General features: G+C 42.1%; 2 protein-coding genes across 4 annotated transcripts; one reads left to right on the forward strand and one right to left on the reverse strand.

Moving 5' to 3' along the window:
* zbtb8b (zinc finger and BTB domain containing 8B) lies at positions 1 to 8,364 on the reverse strand. Its single transcript, XM_026156533.1, has 5 exons — positions 8,247 to 8,364; positions 7,558 to 7,750; positions 2,112 to 3,027; positions 1,809 to 1,987; positions 1 to 774 (listed from the first exon to the last, which is right to left on the reverse strand). Exons 2-5 carry the CDS (start codon positions 7,729 to 7,731, stop codon positions 460 to 462), a joined length of 1,584 nt encoding a protein of 527 aa, XP_026012318.1. The 5' UTR covers positions 7,732 to 7,750; positions 8,247 to 8,364; the 3' UTR covers positions 1 to 459.
* heyl (hes related family bHLH transcription factor with YRPW motif like) lies at positions 7,721 to 23,414 on the forward strand. Of its 3 annotated transcripts, XM_026156535.1 has the most exons (6): positions 7,734 to 7,784; positions 19,193 to 19,598; positions 21,710 to 21,776; positions 21,867 to 21,950; positions 22,069 to 22,150; positions 22,323 to 23,414. In XM_026156535.1, the coding sequence occupies exons 2-6, from the start codon at positions 19,519 to 19,521 to the stop codon at positions 23,003 to 23,005; spliced, it is 996 nt and encodes a 331-aa protein (XP_026012320.1). In that variant the 5' UTR covers positions 7,734 to 7,784; positions 19,193 to 19,518; the 3' UTR covers positions 23,006 to 23,414. The 3 variants fall into 3 exon arrangements, with proteins under 3 accessions (XP_026012321.1, XP_026012320.1, XP_026012319.1); XM_026156536.1 differs by lacking the exon at positions 19,193 to 19,598 and having other exon boundaries at positions 7,721 to 7,784; XM_026156534.1 differs by lacking the exon at positions 7,734 to 7,784 and having other exon boundaries at positions 19,018 to 19,598.
* The last annotated feature ends 702 nt before the right edge of the window (positions 23,415 to 24,116 follow it).

Genomic DNA, 24,116 nt, shown 5'->3' on the forward strand with positions numbered 1-24,116 from the left:
CACACACACACACACACACACACACACACACACACACACACACACACTTGGTTTTATCAGTTGTGCAAATATAGGAAAGGAAAGACTACAGTAATAATTAAAAGAAAGAAAAACACATACACACGCATACACAATCAATGAACCTAGTTCCAGTCAAGCAAGTCACTGGAGTAAAATATCTGAAAAACTTTAAATTTAAAATACAAATTAGTTAATAAATAAATCATCTTACAGTAAATAATACTAACTAGAGATCACCCTGATGGGAATCGCACCAGCCATGACACATAGCCTCTGACTAAAGATCTGTGACGCCATCCTGCACAAATGTGATGAAATCTGACAAACATACAGCCAAACTACAACCCCAACGTGTGCAGGACTACATTTTGGCATGACACACTAGCTCAGACAGCAAGTTCAGAGAAAGACTTTCTTCCTGGGTATAACTGACTGAATTCACAACGCGTGAACTACATCACTGCAGACAGCCAGCTGTCTTTCAAGCATCTGTTTCTCCACTAAGTCTTCCACTCTGCCGACCTCCACCTCGTCCACCTCATCTATAAAGCTGGACCAATCCGTACTGCCGTCTGCTCGTTCCACAGGCTCTGACTGGCTGGAAGGGTGAACAGGGGCTGTTTCATCATGAGTGGTGGTCACACAGTTGCAGCTATCACAGATGCCGAAGCGTCTGAGTCCGGGTGAAACGCTAGAACCAGTGAAGTTTCGTCTGCAGCTCTTGCATGACACTGGCCAGTAGTGTCTGTGGACCTGTGGATGATCAAGACATGGAGGATGTGAATTCATCTGTTTGGACAATACCAACTTTTCCATCAGTGTAGATGAGAATAACAGCACAATATTTTTTTTTTTTTTTAAAGCCCAGCAGTGGATAGTGCTAAACCTCAGACTACTAACAGATGCACTTATGGTGCCAATTTGAAACTCTACTCCACTATGACGCTTCATTCTCAAGTTATCACATTCACAAACTTGGGTGTCCACTCCAGCCACCTGCCTGCCCGGCAGGGTAAGATCAGCTTTTTATGGCTGAGGGGTAAAAAATTTAAAAAAAATTAAAAAAAAAAATACTGCACTAATGAAACTTACGTCACACAACGGTGAACAGTGAATGCAATTTCAGTTTTCACTGAATTTCTTTAAGTCACTTAATGAAATTTACTTCAAAATGTCATACTTGCACCTAATATTAAAACAATGTTTAGCATCAAATGTCCTTAAAGTACCTAAAGAAAAAAAATACTCATTATGAATCTGATACATGAACATAATCTTTTACAGTATCACTTTAATGTCGCAGTTGGAGACTATTTTTAATATTCATGTGACTTTAAAATATTACATTGCACAATGTATTAGTGTGGAATGATGTTTTAAAGTGGAAAAGCTTTAAAATGAGTACTATGGAGCACAATGTAAAATATTTCCATCCATAATACGGTGCATTGTAAGTTGGAAGCAGCATGACACAGATACTTTAATGAAGTCTTAGCATACAGAAGCTGTATTCTAGTATTGTATCAGGTCTCTGTCATTGAGACTCCTGTAGTAATTACTGACACATGTTGCTGTAATTGTTCAGTGCAAGAGGCCACAGGAATGCAACAAAAACTGAGATGTGTCTCTTCTCAGATAATATAAATGTTGTGTACAGATACACTTAATAAAAGAAAATCTAACCTGTTCATGCTAATAGTTTGGGTTATTCGAAAATTTATGAACTAAAGTTGCATAAGGTTAACTCAGAATGAAGTCGACCTGCTTGCAGTGCATGAAATTCTTACACTAAGGGCGTGGCTGCGTAGGTGCTCCTGTCGTGTGAACCTCTTGCCACACATGGGGCAGGGGAATGGCCTCTCTCCTGTGTGGCAACGGATGTGCCTCTTCATGATCCCCTTCTGTTTGGCAGTGTATGGGCAGAAGGGGCACTTGTGGAGTTTTACTGGCACTACTAAGCCATCACCTGAAGGAGGAAAAACACAGCAACAATTCAAACCTACCCCTATCTATTCCGGTTGACAATTTACTAACATTGCTATATAGCTTTTTAATCGATTAAATGTCCTTGTATTTATTCTGCTAATTACCTGTGTCCTCTCCAAGCCAATCAGACTGGATCTCCATAATTGATGATCCTACAAATCCCAGACCTTCGTCCAGTCTGCTTCCTCCAGTGCTGCTACCCAGCCCTTGGGTGAAGCGCTGCCCTACTCTGTCCCCCAAAGAGTTGGGACCTTCACCTCTGGCCAGCGCCTCCATCAGCTGCCTAGCATTAAAGGATGAGCTGTATCCCAAGGGGGAGCGTTCGTTAGATGGAGAGGGACTTGGGGGAAGCAGCCTGCTATGATGAGTATTGTGCAGAGGAGGCTCAGGATAGGATGTGATGACTTTGGTGTCTGGTGACTCCATAAGCTCTTCATCAGGGTCATATTCTATCTTAGGGTTCACCAACTCTGGAGTCAGAGCAGAAGATGAGGATGATGAGAGATTAGTCTGATCCATATGTCCCTTCTGCCCTTCACTCCCAGGTGCAAACTCTTCCCGAGAGGGATAGGAGGTGTCCATATCCCTGGTAGCGCCTGGAGTGGTGGTGACAACAATGGACAAAGGTGTTCTACCTGATGTAACAGACTCCTGACCTAAACCTGACCCCCTATCTGCCTCTGAGACCTGTGAATGAGGCTCTGCAACCCCAGCACCACTGGAAATTGTTGCAGAAGGAGTGCCACTGTCTGCAGGACCCATTCCTCCATCCTCTGTCTGATTCTCTTTCTCCGTGTTTCTCTCCTTCTCCTTGCTGCAGATTTCCAAAGACGACCGGATGTACTCTTTGCAGAAGTTCACCAGATCCGTCATCTGCAGGTAGCTGGCTGCTGACATCACCTCGATGACATTGCTCCTGTTCAGAGCCAGGCGTCCAGAGTAGAGGAAGTCCAGAATAACAGAGAAGGCGTCAGCTGTCACAATGTCCAACGACGCTGTGCTGTAGCGCTGTCCGCTGTCCTGAAAAGAGATGTTTTCAAAAGATAGACAATGTTGAGCCAAATGTATCGGAAAACAAATGCTGGAACAGAAGATATTTAGAAAGTGGAACAGGGCTCCAGAGAAATACCGTTATATTTCAAATCATAGTTTTTACAAAACAGCTGAAGGTTTTCAAGATCTCCATTTTCCTGACTTCAAAAATGCTGTTACGCTACTTTCTAGGTCATAGAGCTACTCCCATATTACCCAACCAATGTCTCTTCACCGGCCCTCAGTAATGTTAAGTATCCAGTTAAAATTCTCATCCTTACCTATACAGCATTCACAGTCAGGCTCCCTTGTGGCCGACCTTCTTCATGTCATTCCCTTTAGTCAAAACAATTTAAAATTAATGTTTTTTGGGAGGTTTTCCCCCCACATCCACCGAAGGACACACTGTGACAGAGTACTTGAGGCTGTGACCTGACCTGTGTAACTCTGCCTGTATGCTGGGTGAGTTGTCATTTCTGTGGACTCTTAAAAATCTGTTTACGTGCGGATATTAGTAATATATTTATATCAGTTCTTCTTTTGTAAAATGCATAATTTGTCTTAATTTTTGTACTGCTTTTAACTAGGGCTGAACGATATATCGCATTTGCGATAATATCGCGACATGATCAAGTGCAATTTTCTAACCGCAAAGGCTGCGATTATACTCTGGACATGTCCAAATTCATGGGCTGCATCCTCCTGAGGCCGCATTTGTAGACCGATTACGTCACAGCGACGCGCCGAAGGCTGTCCAAATTACTACCATATCCCAGAATTCATAGCGCGGCCCAGCCAAACTCCAGTTTCCAGCAATGGCGGCCGCTACTAAGTTTTAAAATTACTCATACTAATCTTTCAGGGTCACAAAATAAACTTTTAACATATTTTCAGGCGAGAAAGTAGTTGTGTAAACATCAAATATCTGCTCGGTTTATCAAGATATCCCATATTTGCAAAAGTGCTTCGACGTTTTCAGAGGCGTCTGCTACCCACCAGCTCGACAGCTAGCCGGGAGCTCGAGGGTTACTGATGCGGCCGAGAACGGCACAACTCCCGGCACATCATTTTCAGATCACCGCGGAGTTTCGCTGCTCGGGTTAAACGTAATATATAAGTCACTTAGACAACCTAAAAATGTTATTGTTGGGCTTTTTTCAGTGTTTTGTTTGTTCGTGAGTAAATCGGTTTGGCTGAGATTAAAGTTATTAGATTAGATAAAATAAAACTTTATTAATCCCCCGGGTGGGTTCCTCCTTGGTTTTCACACAGCTGACTAAACGTCAAACAGAAAACTTATTAAACAGAAGTATGAGACAGTCGAGAATTTACACCAGTGTCTGGTTATATTTTAGATAGCAAGAAGCAGACGGCCGAGTTTATTAAACTCCACCGAGACAGCGGTGACGCTAATCAGAAGGCTAGACCGTCCAATTTCACGCCTTTAAACTTTAAAGGCGTGTTTGTGTGTGTGTTTATACAATTGCTATTATGTTTGCACTTTATGTGTAATGTTACTGACTGCAGAGATCAGTAAGATGTGTGTATTTTTTATTTATTAGTTTTATTTATTTAATATTATTTTTTAATTGAATGACTGTCTAGTAGTTTGTCGAAAAACTGAGTGTGGTAAAGCCACTGATTTTTTTTATGTATATTTCTGCAATCTGCACATTGTACTGACTTTCATTTTAATGTTTACACCAGGGTTCCTTGTCAGCACTTTACGCTCAGATGTTTGTAAGCTAAAAATAAACTATTGTGTATGTTCAAATATACTGTTGTGATTGAAGAAGTTAAATAAAAATGTCAGTCATCAATTCATGCATCACCTCATGTCATCATAACAGAGGTCTGTCTTCCAGGAAAGAACAGTTTAAAATTAATGTAATATAGTATTGGCCATACTATATGATGTATTGCTTGTCTTTGTTTAATAATACAGAAGACAAAGACCTTAAAAAATAATCGCATATCGCATCGCAATCGCAATATTGGGGCAAAAAAATCGCAATTAGATTATTTTCCATAATCGTTCAGCCCTACTTTTAACACAGATTTTTCTATTTGTAGCACTTAATGCATTATTTCTGTTGTTTAAATATGACCTCCCTTCATTTTGGAATTTTTACATTGCTTATGTTTGTTTTCTGTGAAGCACTCTCTGCCTCTTGTTTGAGAAAAGAACAATATAAAAAAATACTGCTTGTCTGCAGATTTTAGTTGTGACTTTGACAAAACACAGTGCTGTGGAAAAAGTATTTGCCCCCTTCCCAATTTCAAATCTCAATTAGATAAAAAGAGAGTAAATGCAAAATTGAGTTTTTTTTAAATTATGATTTAATTTATATAAAAAGGAAACAAAAGTCTTCCAAACTTTTCTGCGGGAATTTTAGCCCCCAGAATTGTTTTAATTCAGCCACATTGGAAGGTTTTCAAACCTGAACCACCTGGTGAAGGTCATGCCCTAGTGCCTCAATTGGATCCAGACTTTGGCTAGGCCACTCCAAAACCTTAAGTTGTTCATTTATTTTATTTATTTATTTGTGAGCCAGTCAGGTTTGTTTTTGATCATTGTCCTGTGGCATAACTCAAAAGTGCTTGAGCTTTAGGCCATGAATTGATTGCTTCATGATTTTCTGATAGGGAGCAGGTGCCAGCTGACTGTTCCATAAACTGCAGCAAGTCATCCAAACATTCAAGCAGCAAAGTAGCAAAGCCCTAGACCATCAAAACACCAACATCTATGACTATTGGTATGATGATCTTTTCATGAAATATTGTGTTTTAGTTTTATGCTAGATTTAACACAATTCAAACATTCCAAAAAAGTTTATGTTTTTATCCCGTCCACAAACTATTTTCTTAAAAGTCATCACGATGTTTTTTTGGAAAATGTGAGACAAAACTGTGTTATTTTCGGTCAGCAATCGTTTTTTTCCTTGGAACGCTCCCATGGATGGATAATGGCACTCACTGTGGTTCGTTGCGAGTCCCAAAGTCTTAGAAATGGCATCTGTTCTTGAGTTTCTCTAGATGATGTGTTGCTTTTTGAGAACTTTTAGCCTACTTCATTTTGTCAGACATCTTCTCTTTAAGTAATTTTTCAACTGAACAGGTCTGGCAGTAATCAGGCCTGGGTGTGAGCTTAATTTAACAAGTGGGGGCAATTACTTTTGTTTTTTTTAAACACAGGGCCAGGTAGAATGGATATAAAAAGTGTAGACACCCCTGTTGAAATGCCAGGTTTTCTATGATGTTAAAAAGAATTACTACAATACATCATTTTAAAATGTTCCCACCTTTAATGTTACCTAAACCTGTACAATTTAATTGAAAAAACAAATCTGAAAAATATTAAAAGTTAAAAACACATAATAAGCTGGTTGTATAAGTGAGCACACCCTTAAATCACTACTTTGGTGAAGCAAATTTTGATTTAATCACAGCATTTAGTCTTCTACACACCTACTATCAATAAAAGAGACTCCTCTCCACTGCTGGAGGTTTCTTCCTGCTCATAGGGGATCATAAGATTGTTGGGGTTTTCTCTGTGTTGTTATTGTAGGGTCTACCTCACAATATAAAGCGCCTTGAGGTGACTGTTGTTGTGATTTGGCACTGTATAAATAAAACTGAATTGAACTGATTAAGCCCAAGTAAAGTTAAACTGTCCTAGTAGGAGTTTCCTGGTGGCATGGTGGTGGCAGTAACATGCTTTGGGGTTGCAGCTGGAACTGGGGCTTTAGTCAAGATGGAGGGCCCCAAATCTTCAGGCATCTACTAGAAAGCTGAAGATAAAGGGGAATTTCACCTTTCAACATGACAATGATCCCAAGCCAATTCAAATGAACAAAAGAATGACCTCACCTGAAGAAAATTAAAGTCTGTAATGGCCCAGCCAGACATAAATCCAATGGAAAAATCTGTGGTGTGATCTGAAGAGGGCTGTTCACAAGAGATACCCTAGCAATCTGACATATTTGAGTACTTTTAAAAAGAAAGGTGGGCAAATATTGCGAAGTCAAGATGTGCCATGCTAATAGTCTCCTACCCAAGGAGCCTGACTGCGTTCTTTAAAAAGTGCTTTGCCTAATTATTAGTGTAGGGGTGTGCCCACTTATGCAAAAAGCTTTTTGTACATTTTTTTAATCATTATTATTTATATTTTCCTCCAAGATTTTTTTTTTTTTGCTTTTCAGTTTAATTATGCAAGTTTAGGAAAAAGTTTATGGAAAAGTGTAAGTCATTTATATCCACTGCAGGTTTGGAAAGCCTTTTCCCCCTTTCGACAAGCGGTATGTGAAAGAACACTCTGGGAAACAGCTGTCACAATAACACAACACACTAGACCTTGAAACTAAAGATGAAACTGACTGTAATATATGCCAGTCCAATAATAAATACATTATTCTTGACCAAATTGTTGAATTTACGTCCAAGAAGCCACCTTAGTTTAGTCAGCTCTCCTTAACAAACACTCAGAGAAAACAATGGAATCCGTGCTTATGTCCTTACCTGTAGATAGTGAACGAGAAGAGCTCGAAAATAACCGCTTCCTGCAAACAAGACATTCCGATGCGCCTTGAAGACACGGCCTTCAACAAGGATGCTGCAGTCACAGAAGAAGTCACGCTTCCGTTGCTCATTGAGCTCGAACAGTAGTTTGGACAGATAGCAAGGCACTTCCATGGCTGAACTCCTGGCGGCTCTGCCAGGATGAGGGAACAGACGGGTAAACGGAGGTAAACAAGCACTTGTGATCATTAACTGTTGGAGGTGTGTTATTTACAATCGTATTACCACTTAATAGTCAACTCCGACAGAGTTGTATTACAAGCTTGACTTATACATCGTTTAAAATCTCCAGGTAAACAAACGTTAATGATTATAGACTTTAGTCCTAACGGTGAACAGTTAACTCAGCTAACACACACTGGGTCTGACAAACTGTAACCACTGACGCTTGACACTTTAAAAACACAACAAGGATAACGGAGTTTAAACACGCAAACATTAACTCAGACACACCTGAACTAACAAAAGTGGAATCACTTTTCTCTGCTTGCTTGCTAGCTAGTGTGTGTTGCTAACGCTGGGTAGCTAGTTGGCAGTACTTTTCCTAAAATAGCCGACTGACGAGACCAGCTGCTTTTTACAAAACCTGTGAAAAAACTGAAATAAAAAGGCGTGAAATACCGACTCACTTGTTTAATTACGCTGACCGTAACAACTCTTTTACAGTAGCACCGCTAGAAGCGAGGCTCTTTTGTCCCATATCCACGTTAGCCAACAACTTCCGCTTTCGGCCAAAGAAAAAAAAAAAACAGTGACGTTTTTGTTTATCTGTCCAATCAGTGGCCAGTTCTGCGTCTGCTGTACTATTTTTACCTGGAGGAAGTTATGGTCAGATTGACAGATTTACATCTTGTTCTGTACATGTGCCTCTGACTTCTTTGTGTAAAGGAATAAAACAACATGACTTGCAAAAATACCAGGAATATGTTAAGTAGTGAGATCACCAACTATGGCAAGCTTGACCCCAAGAAAATGGATTTCTGTCTTCCATGTGCTCTTAATTCAGGATGCATATTTTACTTTATAGTAAATGATGATGCCATGCTTTTAACTATTAGAAAACGGATTTGTTAAGCTTCTGGACAAATACAGAAATAATCTAAAACGTTTTCGTAACACTGTCTGCACTGAACTTTTTTTTCCTTACTATATGGCAGTATTCATTAAAAACCAAACCAGCTGATTAATGCTTACAATTCAATTCTAGATGTCTCCAGGAGAGACTGTATATCAAAGATGGATGTGACCATCATGAGCACACCGTTAGTGTCTGGATTCGGCATTTTGAAGTCTCAGTATATTTTGGCCACAGCTGGCTAAAATAGCTAAATGATCAGCTCACCATCAGGTTTGGCTAGAAAACTGCACTCACAGATGGGTGCAAGTAAGGTCCAGCTAAGTGATTTGAGTTAGAAGTCAGCTTTTGGCTACAGCTGCCTGCCAGTCAAAGTGGCCACACCCCTGACTTTAAGTTTTAACATAATCCATTGGAGAGCCGTTTAACAAATTCATCCAGCACACAGCTGTTACAAAGCAGGAAACTATCCATAAAGAGCAAAACCGTTTTTTGTGATGATGATGATGATGATGGTAATGATGTTTTGGAGGAAGAACCTCCAAATGTCACCCTCCATCTCTTACCAAGTCCAGCATGCCGCTGTACAACCACAGGCGGCTCGCGCCTGCCCACATTGTCTGCTCAAGAATACTTGTTTATTTGCCTCCCATTTCGGAGAGAAAATAGATCCTTTTTTTTATTTTATTTTCAGACATAGCAAGAGTAAACAAGTAGTTCCTTTAGCGCTGCACCACACCCTCTCAGCACAATCCACAGCTCTTAGAAGTGTTTTTTACACTGATGGGTGCCGACTGGGCAACTTATTTGTTTCAGATATTTTCCCATGGCAAACAGAGTGAATACAAAGGCTTCGTGGTGGCCTGTGGAAACCACAGGGTAGGCGTACATGAGCCTAAGCACTCACCCCTTTTCTTTTTTTTTGAAAATGAAATTTATAGCACCTCATAAAAACTCTATTCATGCTTATAAGCACTAAATATAAACCAGTATAAAGCAGAAGGCTTTCACTCAGCTCTTGTAAACTTGACCTGATGGAGCGTTGTGTCCTGCTGCAGGCAAGTCCAGCTGTCAGTTGACCCGACAGGCACAGCCCTAACACGAGTCCATCCCAAAACAAAGCTAAAATGGGCCAAACACTGATGTTGCTCTGCTTATTGACCTTCTTCTGGTTGTGACTCAGGGAAACACAAGGCCTTTGTTTTTGTCATTTGTTGACTTCAGGGCAGGAAACTCCCTCTCTGCAGATCGTAGCCAAGCAATCACACTGGACTTTCTACAATACTGCCCTATCTGTGTGGCAGTTTAGCGCCGGTTTACACCCAGCAACTTCTTAGGAACAAATAACATTCATGATTCATGATTGGGTTTCTTGCCTGTCCCTGTGATTACAACGTCGTATGATGATTTACTGATTGAAAACCCAGACAAAAAGTAAATAGATGAAGTGATGGCTGTTATGTAAGGTTACATCCAGACTTGGGACCTCACTCATTGTGTGTGTTAGCCACTCTGAGACCCACGGCTGGCACAGAGGGCTCCAGCAGCACCCCTCTGGGTCCCTGTGGTCTGCGCCTCAGCACATAACAGCCACTTAGGCCGGCATTTTCCCAGGCTGAGACAACACACCATGGTGGCAGCGTGAGCCACAGAGAGGGCCTGATTAAAGAGTAGGGACAATGGAGGGAGAAAGAGACAGGGACCGTGGTGGCATTTTCCATCTCTGCCGCTGTCTCCTGGGGGGACCAAGTATGTGCCGTGAAACGTTTGAATTATCCCAGAATCTCTGGAATTCAGACTGAGGCACCACGGAGAGGACCCTCGACCGGGGATCAAAGAGCTTTGAGAGGAGTGCGGTGGACTCGTGGTGAAGTCGAGTGCATAGCGGAGTATGAATGTGTGTGTGCACGCGTGCTTGTGTGTTTCAGGAAACTAACTTGAAAAAGATTAGGAAAATGTTTGAATTTGAATCCCATGTTCTTTTATGGCTTCATGTATAAAGAAAAAAAAACATGTTTGACTTCTGAGTGATCACTGAGCAATGAAATGCAGGCATGTGGTGTGTGTTTCATCCCTTATGAGATCAGATAATGCAATCATAGCCAATCATTCGAAGTCTAATAGAGTGGGCGCCCCTCTTAGTCTGTGGTGGCAGTAAAGGAGGAAGAGAAAAGCGAGAGGGGGAAACCTCGTCCCTTTCTTTCTATCTCTCTCTGTAATTATCACTTAATGTTCTTTGGTAATCTGGAGACGTCTGTCTCTTTGCTTTGTCCTTTCTTCCCTCGCTGGAGAGGAAATGTATAAGTCTGAAATAAATCTGCTAGCCTTTTTATTATTGTATATTTAGCACCAGAACAGAGTAGTAAATGGAGCCAGCCCAGACCACAAGCTTCCGGTATCGCAGGGCCGCAGCGCTGGCTGTCTTTGCCACAGCCAAGTCCAGAGATCAAAGCCTTCTGCACCATATACAGCTAGCAAGGCGCTCTCAAGCAATGACCTCAAGCAAGTTTTCATGTCTGAGATAGACAGTGTTTGTTTGTGCCCAAGATACACGTGGAGTGTGTAGAGTGAGTCTACTGTACAAGCATGCCTTTCAACATTTGTATGAGCATCTGTTACGGGCAGTTTTATGAATGTGTGCCTGTCCTTTGAATCCATATGTCTGTGTGGATGAGGAATTGTCTTGTGTTTGTTTGATTTCAAAGCAGGCAGCATTGCATTTACATACATATACACATTTACATATATTTACATATATATATTTACACACACAACACACACACACACATATACATATATATATATATATATATATATATATATATATATATATATATATATATATATATATATATATATACATATATATATATATATATATATATATATATATATATATATATATTTTTTTTTTTTTTTTTTTTTTTTTAGGGGTGCAATGATACTTGTATCGATATTGAACCGTTCGATACAGTGCTTTCGGTTCGGTACGCATATGTATCGAACAATACAAAATTTTTAATTTATTTTATCAACTTTCCTTCTGACGATGCTGTCTGTGTTGAGCGCTCAGTGGATCTGCGCTCGACAGTGCAGCCTAGGCGGAGTAGTCGAACGCAGATCCACTGAGCGCAGCGCAAGCTAGCAAGACAGAAGCTAAGCTCGTTGCAACATGGCAAATTGAACCTCCCCCACCCTCATTCAGATGATCTGGCCTTTGGAACTATTTTGGTCTTCATGTGAAGCATGACCCTGATGGTAAGCGCGTCATGGACAAAAGTAAAACAGTGTGGATGTGCCACGCAATGCTCAATTACATGGGTGGGAACTACTGCATTAGCGCAGTTTGCTCATTAACGTGTTGGCCGTCCAGCCCCACGCACGGGGCGATCCGCGGTAGCTCGTTAACGGAGCTTTGCCGTGTTGTGGTGTTAACGTCATTTCACCGAGATTAACGCTGACAGCACTAGTGGGAACAAAATGAATATGACTGCACATTTACTCCGACATCATCCTAGTGCAAAGACAAGTGGAAGCAGACAAAAACAACAAGCACGCATGCTACAAACTTTACCCGAGTCATTTAGACAGCCGTTAGCACATGATTCTCCTTATGGGGACCTGATATGTTTAATATGCTGCTGAGAATATAGCCCAGAAGAAGCGTATAGTATAGCTTTTATTTTGGAAAGAGACAACTCTCTTTTCCAAAGATGAGTGATTTCTCAATCAGATAGATTTATTTTTTTTATTACTTTGTTGTTTCAGCAACGTTAAATTTAAAAACTGTACTTTTGAGTTAAAATATATATTTATAATTTTAATAAATGGCAAATTAAAAAGGCATGAACATTTTTTGTATCGAAAAAATATAGAACCGTGAATTTTGTGTATCGTTGCACCCCTAATATATATATCTATATATATAGATATACACACACACACACACACACACACACTGTGATTCTATTTTTAAGAGACACGTGAAAAATTTGTACAAAGGAGAAAAATGTGTTTAAAAAATGCCCGTTTGTAATAGATGAATTTGAAACATGTCTATAAGTGGTGCTTGAGCTGCCAGAAAGGTCAGGCGGTCACAACAGTTTTACTTGTGTTTATTTTTTAAAGTGAGATTATTTTTGTCTAATTTATTAGTTTTATGGAATGATGATTTGGCATCTGGAAAAAAAAGTGCTCAATCAAACCCACTTCAGTGTATCCTGTATTTCAGTTTTCTCAAAAAACAAAAAACAAAACACTACTGTACTGACACCAATAAAACCAACTCCCTCAAGGGGATGAGAATGATGGCTGTTATTGCCCACATCCTTCCTCCATCAGCGTCTTCTCTTCCTTTCGCGCACACTCACCATAATCCCCGTCTAAAAATGACCCAGCAGTGTGGTGGCGGTGAGTTCTTATGCTGGGTTTTCAGGGGTTTACGCTCGCTCTCCTGAGCTGCCATCGGAACAAGGTGTCGGCAGGTCGCCCCCCAGATAAGGCTGTAATCTGAGGTGTAAAGTTAAACGAGGGATTTGGGAAAGTGAGAGGCTGTCAAAGAGCAGCAGCACAGGGGTGTCTAACAGGGACGGGGAAAAGCGTGGCCTGGCTTTGTCTGAGAATCCAGTTTTATTTTCATCTCTGAGTGCAAAGCACAGCTTGGATTAATATACATATATGTAAATTCAATCAATCTCCTCCATAAATCTAAACGATGGGCAGCTTCCAAGTCAAAAGTCAGTAAAACTGAACTGAACTGAAGAAGCTTCTTGGATAAAAGTTTGAAACATCTCCAAGAAACTTAAAGAAGTCCAGTTGCTGTTCTTTCTAAGCTCCTTAGATTACCGTGACCTGGACATGACTGAGAACCTACGCAGATTTAGTCAAACTTGTTTTACAGTGGCTAATATTAGCTGAGTCCTAAACACCCCCCTCTCCACACATACACTCATCAAAATCAGGCACAGTCACATGCATGGCTGAGGGGCACTGCGGATTAGCCTCGAACTCTTTCATTTTTCACTCCCCCCCCACACTCCTTTTTTTCTCTCTTCTCCTCCTTTCTCTGTGGCTCGTTAAAGATTGTGTCCTGTGTGTGATGTGGCAGAGGAGAGCAGTCAGAGTGAACTGATTACGGACGAGGGCCAACGTGCCTTTGAGTCATGGCACCGAGCAGCATTCTTCACGTGCTTAAAAATAGTAACAGTCGAGCTTTTTCAGGTTTGTTTTTCCTCACTGGATGACTTTGGGGCATCCTCTGTCAGACTGTAATCATAGCCAGATTCTCTCAACCCCCCCAACCCCCCGCCTTCAATTTTCTTTCACGTCGTTATTGGTGAGCTTGTTTAATCTTATGAAGAAAATTGGCTTAGCGTGGGAAAGGCGAGATTGTTTTGGGGATAGGTTTTCTTGTTTTAGAGTTGTGCACATTTTTTCTTCTTCTTCTTTTTTTTCAGTGCAGGAGGAAGAAAAAGTGCCAGCTTGTGCCAAACCCTCACGAAGCACAGATAAAAAGGAGTTGAGTGAGAGGGAGGCCGCAACACCACGACAAAGATATGGGCTGTCTAAGCAAAGAGCTTTACAAATGACGATCTCCAGGGGGAAACAGAGTGGGTGGGGTGGGGACAACATAAGGGAGAAGAGGAGGCGAAGAGGAGAAACAAATGTGGATGAATTGGTGGGAGGGGAAGGAAGATGGGTATGGTTGGTGGGGGTAGGGGGTGGTGCAACACAGTGCAGTGTGGAGGGATGGGGGGGGGGGGGGGGGGTGGTAGATGAGAGGGGAAACATTCCCCTTGCCCACATTAAAGACATAAAAAAGAAAACAAACAGAAAAACATGTCTGACATAAAGAGGCTGGTTTCCGCGGCGACAGCACAATGGCTGCCTGTGGCTCTCGGGGCCCTCGCCGTCCCGTCTGGGGCCCGGCACCAGCGAAAGTCACCGCAGTCACAGGGCCCATCAGCGTGTGTGTGTGCCTGTGTGTGTGAAACATGGTGAATGTCATCACAGGCCCAGTGCTGTGGGAACCGTCATGAAAGGGACCCCACTCGGAAGCCACAAAAGCTCCTTTCTGCTTCTTCTCTTCGGCTTTTAGCCTCTTTATTTATCTTTGCAAAGGGGGAGCCAGATGAGGAGGGAGGACTCTCTCGCCCTCTCCCTGTTCTCTCTCTGTGTCTCTCGCTCTCCGATAGACGGCACGACCCGTAGCCGCAGCCATTTTGCCCTACTGACACCTTAAATCACGGCAGCTACTATTTCAGTCATTCGCTCTGGCTGCGTCTTGCTGCGTTCCTTTGGTAGTTTATTCACAGCTCATCTTAGCTCAATCAGATCATAAAAACACAATGGGTTTCTTTGGAGACACCCTGTGGGCACAAACCTGGCGTTCCCAGGAATGCCTCATATATTCAGGTTATTTGGAGTGAATTGTGAAGACAGCCAGACAGCAAGTGCATCAGGTCCCAGCATTATGTGTCTGAAAGGCAGATAAATCCCTCATGGGTCCGGCCCAGAGAGTGCCAAGCCAGTCTGATGCCAGTTCCCATGCCAATCCATTCCTGATCCCTGCGACAGAGCAGCCAGCCACAGTCGGACTATTATAAAGGCCTCATACCAATACGGAATCAACTGATTTTGAGGGCATGTGTCAATAGCGCTTGCATGCAGCAGGGCACCATGCAGGGCCCCTTTGACCACATTTGGCCTTTCACAGACTCACTACGGGGCTTCAAGACAGTGAATAAATATTTAACTTGCTTGATGGTTTGATGGTATATTAGCATTTTAAGGACCACCTTCAATTTAAATAACATATTTGGAAACATATTTGTTTTCTTGTTGTTTATTTTCTACTTTCTGTGAATAAGATGTTATATTATTATTATATTGTGAATGTGAAGGTGTCGTTTTTTTAGCTTGTTCTATTTGCAAGATTTACATTTTATTATTAATATTTTAACATAATAACACAGCACTCTTTTGATTTCCATACAGTTAATCAAATTTTCTAGAAAATCTGCATCGTTTCCAAATATTCACTTTTATTAGAAATTTAAAAAATGCGTTAAAAAGACCCTCCTTCAGATTTATGATACATAGGATTTTACTTTCATGTCTCTTTTTTCAGCAGGTTTAGGTCCCTTTTTTTGTTTTTAAACTGGTGCATGTACATTACATTTTGACAAAAAAAATTTGTTGGTGTACTGTTAATGAAAGCAAACCATGCAGTGAGACGTATCAGTGATCAGTTATTTAGTTTCACTGAAAAATGCGGAGAAAAAAAGTCACAAACACAATACCCCGCTGAGCTTGTTCCATCTCACAGAGTTTCAAACAATAGCAGCAGTCATGCATCAGAAAGAATAATTTGCAGCTGAGTGTTTGTGCCTTATAAATTGTGGGTATGTGCTGTCCACATTCGTGTCAGGGAGTTTCATGTGTGCGCTAGCTTGTATGAATCAGTGCGTGGCCTCCCGCGCGTGTGTGCGTGCGTGTCCTCATGTTCATATTTGAGTTGCGCATGTGTGCGTGTGTATGCAAATTGTAAAAGTATGAGCTTGTTAATTTCAATAAGGGACTTTGCCTTGTTGTGGTTTGGTGGGATGGGAGGGAGAGTACTTGAAGTGGCCGACCAAGATCGCCAGAAATCTCCCAGAATTCCATCCAACCACCCAGTGCCAGCTCTCGTCTCCCTCTTATGTTGGCTTTACCGTTCCTTCGCACACGCCCCCACCATGAAACCATTTTCATAATTAATATATCTATTTAATCATTTATCTCCTTAATTACTTTCCATTTCTTTTCCCTTTTTTTCTTTTCTTGTAACTTGCCTCATCTCGGAACAGCTGGGCGGTGTGGCCGGCAAACCAGAGCGATCTCTCTCTCTTGTTTTTAAAGAGACGTGCGATACAAATGGGAAAGTAAACCTTTGAAGAGAAGTAAAGAGTGGGTGATAAAAATAGCAATACGGAACACTGAAGGCTGACTTCATAGATGTCTTTTCATCTTTCTTTCCCCCCAGTTTTCTGATGCTGAAATGAAATCCAGATCTGAATTAGAGAATGATTAGTAATGAAAGGATATGTGAACTGGGTAGTGGGGGTTGTTTGCTGGGAGAGAAAAGGGATTTCTCCACTCTGTTAGTCCTGACTCATATCCACCACACTGCGAGCCCCCTGGTGATGGTCACACTGATTACTCACACTTGGCTATTGCAAACACACTCACTTGCACATGTTTTAAGTTATTCCACTACTTTACACATGCGACATGACAAAAATGATTGTAGGAAAGGCTCGATTGTCGTCACGCTGAGCAAGATGAAGCTGAAAAGAACATAAAGACTACTGGAAATCCATTTAAAAGACGACCAAATTAAAGTTTTAAAAACGACTTCACTTGCCCAACTAGTATACACAAAGACCTCGCACTCATTCATTGTCGCAGCCTATGTTTAAACTAACACACCCTTCCAGTCTGCCAGGCAGGAAGAGACACCCTCAGCTGGGCATTGTGTGCAAGAGGGCATGCCACTTGGCCTCTCTCAGTCTTTCACATACACATATGCGCACACTGCTGGGTCACTTAGGCATCGCTCCTAACAACCGGCGCCTGGGTCTCATGTTTCCATGGCAATCTGCACCAGCAATCTTCCCACGGTGGCAGAGGAAACAAGTGCCGCGAGTGAGCTCTGTGTGTGTGAGTGTATAGAGAGTGCTATCTTGTCCAGTGAAGAGCCCAGATGTTCAGACACTCAGTGGGGTGACTTCTCTCCTTGACCCTTCAGTACCTGCCCTCATCTCTGCACACACAGGCTGAATAAAAACGATTTGAATAAGCTGGGTTTATCTGTGCCTCACTTCTTATCTTGAAATACTTGAAGCTGTAATTTCAAAAAGATAGTGACAAATCTACATCTTGACATAGAATGCATATGAAAGATAGATGTATAATTAGTTGGATATTTAAATATATAAATGGTTACATATCCCAATATTTCTGGATAACCGTTTTAAAGCCTGTTTATGCTGTTCGACTGTTACCAGAACCAATCATATTTAGATGAGAAAGTGGAATGCTGAGTCCTCAGATAGCGCTAGCAGCATCATTTGGCAAGATGGCATGTTTTTAGACCCACACATCTATATGTATAGTTTACATATACTGTATATAAATGATGGGCATAGCCTCTGGGTTCTGCAGTCTCTTTAATGGCCAGCAGGGGCAACTCTTTAAAAAGACTTCCAGTTACTCAATAATAGTTTCCTGGTAATTTTTGGGGTCCATTGCTAGTTTCAAGTCAGTGAAGGAAACATTATGTTTTTGGCATACATTACTGTCTTCATTAGAGTAAAAAAGGAAGATGGTACTCTGACCGTTGATTTCACAGTCGGATCCATCCAGTAACAGGATGGCAATACTAAAAAAACCTCAGCTAATGGGACACTAACTGATAGCTGATATCACAGTGGTTATGTCTATCTTTTTTATACAGTCTATGGTGGATTTCCACATTGAAAAAAAAAAAATCACTCACTCACTCTCTGAAATTTACAGCTTGTTACCAAAACCCTTTCCCACCAGATCCTTTCTGTAGCCTACTATTGCCAATTTTTATCGTTTCATAGCAATTTTTCATAAACGTCAACTATGAGTGTTAACTGATAGCTGAGCTGTGTGGTCAGTTCTGGCTCCATAAAACAACCACAAAGCAATATGTCCATCTCTTCTACACAGTGATATGCTTTCTTTTAAAGTTTTCTAAAACTTTGTTGACATTATTTGTCACACTGGAGATTGATGCTTGATAAAAGTGTTATTTTCAAAGGTGAACATAAAATCTTTCTATACAAGTATAAAACTTTTCTATTTGTATCATTTATGGAGCTCAAAGGTCGGCGCTGGCTGCGTTTCATCTCTGCAGGCGTGTTTTCACTCTGTGCCGTTTCTCTCTCACAACACAAAATTGCTCAAGAACTCGAGTCAAAAGTGACTCGTGAGACTGTGCAAGTATCAGATGTTGTGCATCGCCTCTGTATGATGGAGTGCTTTCACAGTTCATAATTCCCACACTCCTCACCTCGCTCTCCCTCCTGTTGCCATTGTTCTATGGAACAGCATAATTAAAGGAGCAGAATGAGAAAGAAAGCAGGACAGAAGGAAGGAAGGAAGGAAAGCAGGATGAAATTGGAGGCTAATTGACAGAGGATGATTGAGCAAAGGGGTGGAAAGATGAGGCTGAGGGGGGTGCAGGAGAGAGGGAAGGAGGGTGAAAAGCCAGAGAAGGGCAGATTAAAGGGAGAGAGGAGGGACATGGAAAGGAGGCGGGGGAGCCAAAACTGGCAACCCTGCCCAAACTGCCAAAGTCCTGTTTTGTCATTGGGTGGCTGTGACAGAGCGAGCGAGCCAAGAGAGAAATAACAGTGAAAGAGAGAGAGAGACTATGATTGGATGCCAGTGATAGAGTACAAGACTAAAGCAGCTTGTGAATTTTCTTAGTTGTCATGGGCCCTTGGGGGTTGATCAAGTGGCACCACTGACTCACAGAGAGGGAGAGAAAAAAAGAAGACGCATGAAGAACCGACGACAGCGAAAACAACAAACACGAGTGACAAGAAGTAACTAAGGACAACAGAGCTCTTATAAGTAACCGTGCAAGAGAAGCAGAGAGTGACGGGCACGCAGGGTGAGTGCTTCATCCAGAGGGAGACTTCCTAAAGAGGCAGAGGCAGGAACCAACGAGATCATCCAGCCAGACCTGTCAGTCTCCTCGTCCTTCTGTCATCAGTCGTCATCGCTCCAGCCAGTGAGGAAGGGGCAGCGAAATGAAGAGACCTCACGATTACAGCTCTCCGGACTCGGACACCGACGAGTTCATTGACGTGGGCCAAGAAGATAGCTACTGGTGAGCCTCCTTCAGTCTCACCTGAGATTGTAACACGTTCCGTCCAGTCATGTTTGAAAAGAAAATTACATGGCGCGCGGCTGTATTTAGCAGACAAAGTTAAAGGCAAATTTGCCCCGAGCATGTTTTCCAGTCTGCTGCGCAGTAACGAGTTTAAAAGACTGTGGGAAAAGTTTGAGGTCCCACAAGGTTGTGTTTATAAAGCAATTACAGCAAAATAGAACTTCTTATTATTTAAAGATTCCTGCATTCAGGTACAAAGTTTTTTATTTTTATTTATTTTTTAAGTCTTGACACGGTTTAATTTGCATATTATAAATCTTTAAGCAAATTTAAAAACCACGTCAGTGATGTCAGTGTAAAAACTGACGTGTCAACGAAGTTTGAGGCTCAAATCAGCAAATTTCTCTTGTTCAGAAAAGCAGATTTATTATAGATTTATGTTAGATAGATAGGTAAGATATACAGTGTTGACTTTCTGTGTAAAACAGAAGCTTTACAGCGGTTGTTGCACATGTAAGTGTAGGGGTTAGTCGAAAAAGCTGCGTGCATGACCATCCATGTAAAACAAAAAAGGCCTGTCAACGCTGAAGTGTCAACACAGGAGATGAAAACATGAGCAGGAAGTCATTCACTCAGGAATATTAATTGTATATATGTATATTTATAAAAAATCTATTGATTTGAACCACAATGAGTGATTATAGTATTATGTCTTAAAATGAAATGTCTGCAGTTGATGTAGAAAATTTCTTCACATGAGAAACACAAGTGAAAGCTCATGAGTTGGTTTTAATAAACAACTCTAAAATAGTTTTAATATTTTACGTCACATTAAATATGAAAAAAGTGCATTTTCCCACTTGAGTTTAGTGTTATTATTCCATGCAAACAGTGTGTTATTTAATTAGCAACTTTATGAAAGATCTCCTCGTCTATGTCAGACACACATTTTTGCTGCATTTCCAAGACTGCATTTTCAGGCATAGAAAAACTGCTTTTTCACAAACAAATGAGTTTTTCTATGCTTTTATTATAAAGTTATAATCCCAACACTGAAATCTTGCTTTTGCACTGGAAAACTCCGATAAAAAATGTGAACTACACAGTTAAAATGGCTGGTTAAACGCTAAAATACTTCTGGAAGAGGAAAAAAAAATCTTCTAACCTTTGAATGCAAACGCGGCCTGCAGTGCCAAGGTGATTAAGTGCAGTCCACTGCATGTAACTTGTTCCATTGTTGTGGAAAATGCCCGATAAACAGTAAAATTACTCTGAACGCTGCACACTCTATTTTAAAGTCATTAAAGCGTTTTGCTTCTTAGATAAATTTGTCAAATTCCTTGACTTAGCATTAAAAGACATTTGGATTCAAAGCGCCAGTCATTAAAGTGTATTTGTAACAGTATACAAAAACTCATTCCCAGCAGTGCTGCTTACATCACAGGCGCTGAGCGAGCCAGTAACGCTAAAGACGGTTTAGATAAATTAAATTGCCATGTGACATGCAAACAGAAGACAGCGCTGCTTTTTCAAGTCAACCCCATCAAAGATTAACCTAAACAAAAACACACAGCTAAACTGGCAGCCCTCATGTTAAAATCTAATAGAAATAAGTCTCTAGCGGGGCAGTTTGGAGGGAACTGTGAGGCTCGGAGTCTCTTTCAGGCCTGTAAGATGAGAGTTCACAAACAAACACAATCCATATTGGATGACTGTACTCGGAGGAGCTCATGCTCCCATTGCAGCGTGCTGGAGCCCCATGTGAGCGCAAGCATCGCCTCGAGGCTATATAATCATCTTTTCTAAAAGTGCTTTTGCTCAGACGGAAAGGAGAACAGCATGTCATTTCACTGAGACTAATGTCCAGAAATGCATTAAAGTGAAAACAATCTCATCTTCCCTCCTCTCCCGGGCACTGCTCTTCTTTTCTGTGCCCAAAAAACAAATTAGATTGAAGGGAGTTGGTGTGCCATCCTGCCTCTGTGTCATATTAAGGAGGGTAATAATAACAATATGCAGGAAAATCAAATGATTTTTTTTTCTTTCTCCCTCTGTGTCCCTTCTTACTCATCTCGCTCTCTTGCTTCAACACTATCTTCGCGGTACAGCCCAGTAACTGGGTCCATGTCTCCAGGCAGCGCCTCGCAGATTCTGGCTCGAAAGAAGAGAAGAGGGGTGAGTGGATTAGGTCATTGGATGTTAGTTGGTTCTGTCTCTTTTTCAGTTGAGTCTGCAACTCAGTTTGCTTTTTTTTTTCTTATGCAGATCATAGAGAAGAGGCGCAGAGACCGCATCAACCACAGCTTGTCAGAGCTCCGTAGACTGGTGCCCAGCGCTTTTGAAAAACAGGTAAGGAATGAATTTGAGATGATGATATTTTTTGTCATAGTTAGACAATAAAACTAAAAGACTAAGCAGCTTTCTGTCATCGTGCCACTGATCAGAATGTTGCTAATTTTCACTGCAGGGTTCATCAAAGTTAGAGAAAGCAGAGATTCTACAGATGACAGTGGACCACCTCAAACTGCTGCATGCCATGGGAGGAAAAGGTGACAATTTGGACTCTTGCTTGCTGCCCTATTCGGATTCTCCCAAACAGCCGTTCCACATAAAGCAGTGATTCATAATTATTTATTATCCTCCTCTTTAGAAAAGAGATTTTTACTGCCTCCCCCTGCATTTATTCAGCAAAGACTAAACTGAACTGTTTTTCCACCTCAGGATACTTTGATGCGAGGGCTCTGGCAGTCGACTACAGGACCCTGGGCTTCAGGGAATGCGTTGGAGAGGTGGTACGGTACCTCAGCTCACTTGAGGGGGACTCCCCAGACCCTATAGGAGCTCGTCTGGTCTCCCACCTCTCTCACTGCGCGAGTGAGCTAGACCCTCTTCTCCTGCAGTCACCCCCTGCTTCTGCCCTGCCCTTCGCTCCTTGGCCATGGGCATCCTTCCCTCAAATCTCCCCTAACTCCCCAGCCTCCTCCTCCCCTCCTTTCCCCAGTGGGCGAAGGGATCTGGCCCTGCTAGGGAGCTACCCATCGCCCGCCTCCCTACGCCTCACCCCCCTGGCCGGGTGCCAGCAGGGTGCACCACAGCTCCTTGCACCTACAGCTCTTGCCACCGTCCACAGGGTGCCCTCCCTCGCAGCGTCTCCAGTCCTAGCCCCCTCCAGACCGCCACAGCCGTCTCCTCACAGCTCCAGCAGGGCCTCACCTCTACCTCTCTCAACCCCTTCCTCTTCCTCTCCTTCAACCTCCTCCTCTTCCACTTCCTCATCCTCCGCCCCTCCACAAGTCTCTTTCAGGCCCTTTGCACCTATGGGGTCTCCCACAGTCCAGCGCAGGGGCTTGAGCGGAGCAGCCAAGGCGGCCCAAGGATGGGGGACTGAGATCGGTGCTTTTTGAGGGTCAGCTCTTTATTTGAGCGGACATGGACCTCCCATGTGCTCTATGTAGCAAATATTGGTTCCTTTGGAGAAAGAAGTATTCAACCTTTGATGATTGTTTCTGCTTCTAAAAAGCCATATCCGGTGATGGGTAAAGTTTCAGACGATCACAATCATATGTTACGGAACAAAGAGGGAATGTGAATGAGTAGCTCTGAATAAAGTCGTATTGTTGATTTTGCTTGACAAATACACACAAAGAAGAGTGTCCACCAGAGCCATAATCACAGTAAAACACTCAACAGAGAGTGCGGTTGAGATTTTACTGATCCCAGAACTGTGATGTTTCTGTTTTTCCAAAACATTTATACTTTTGATCATGCTTTCTGAATGTTTGACAAAATTTCTATAAAGACCAAGTGCCTTTATCTCTTTGCTCAAGTTTTCTGTGTTTTTCTCCGATTATATCAGTAAACGCAAACATGTAACTGCAGATATGCCATCTGCTATCAATCCAAATGGGAAAGGAATGGTTTAAAAAAAGAAAAGAAAAAAGACTGCATGTTAGGCGTTTATCCGTATATTAACTATGTCTGCAAACACTGCCTGCATGTTCCCCAGCCATAACCCACTTGGTATCTGAGCTGTTTCCAGTGACGGCTGATGGGAGCTGTGGTCTTGTGGCTGCAGAGGATAAACATGGTGGGAGATGGTGATGTTTTTGGGATGCCGCGGCGAGGCAAACAGGCCCATCACTTTGCCCTCTAATTGGCGGTCCCCTGTAATTAACTTTACCCTCGTATCAGTCGATGTATCTTCCTCTCCTCTGCTGTCTCTCTGCCATTCTTTCTCTCCAATCTTGCGGTACACCAGCGGATATCTTCTCTCCCTGTTTGTCTGCGCCACTGTCTCCTCAACAATGGAGAGACAGAAAAGACGAGGGCGAAAAGGGAGGGATGGAGAGAGAGGAGAGACAGACTGAGAGAGGGGAAAACAAAAGGAAAAGATCTGAAGGGCTGTGGTTGAGTGACTGATTTGGTGTAGACGTTCAATAACAGGGTGGGAGGGAGGCAGGAGACAGGGTTACGGGGACTGCGAGGGTTTAAAAGGACAGGAAAAGAAGCAGTGTG

The sequence above is a fragment of the Astatotilapia calliptera genome, chromosome 22 (assembly GCF_900246225.1).
Source record: "Astatotilapia calliptera chromosome 22, fAstCal1.2, whole genome shotgun sequence".
In the NCBI taxonomy this organism is placed as follows: Eukaryota; Metazoa; Chordata; class Actinopteri; order Cichliformes; family Cichlidae; genus Astatotilapia; species Astatotilapia calliptera.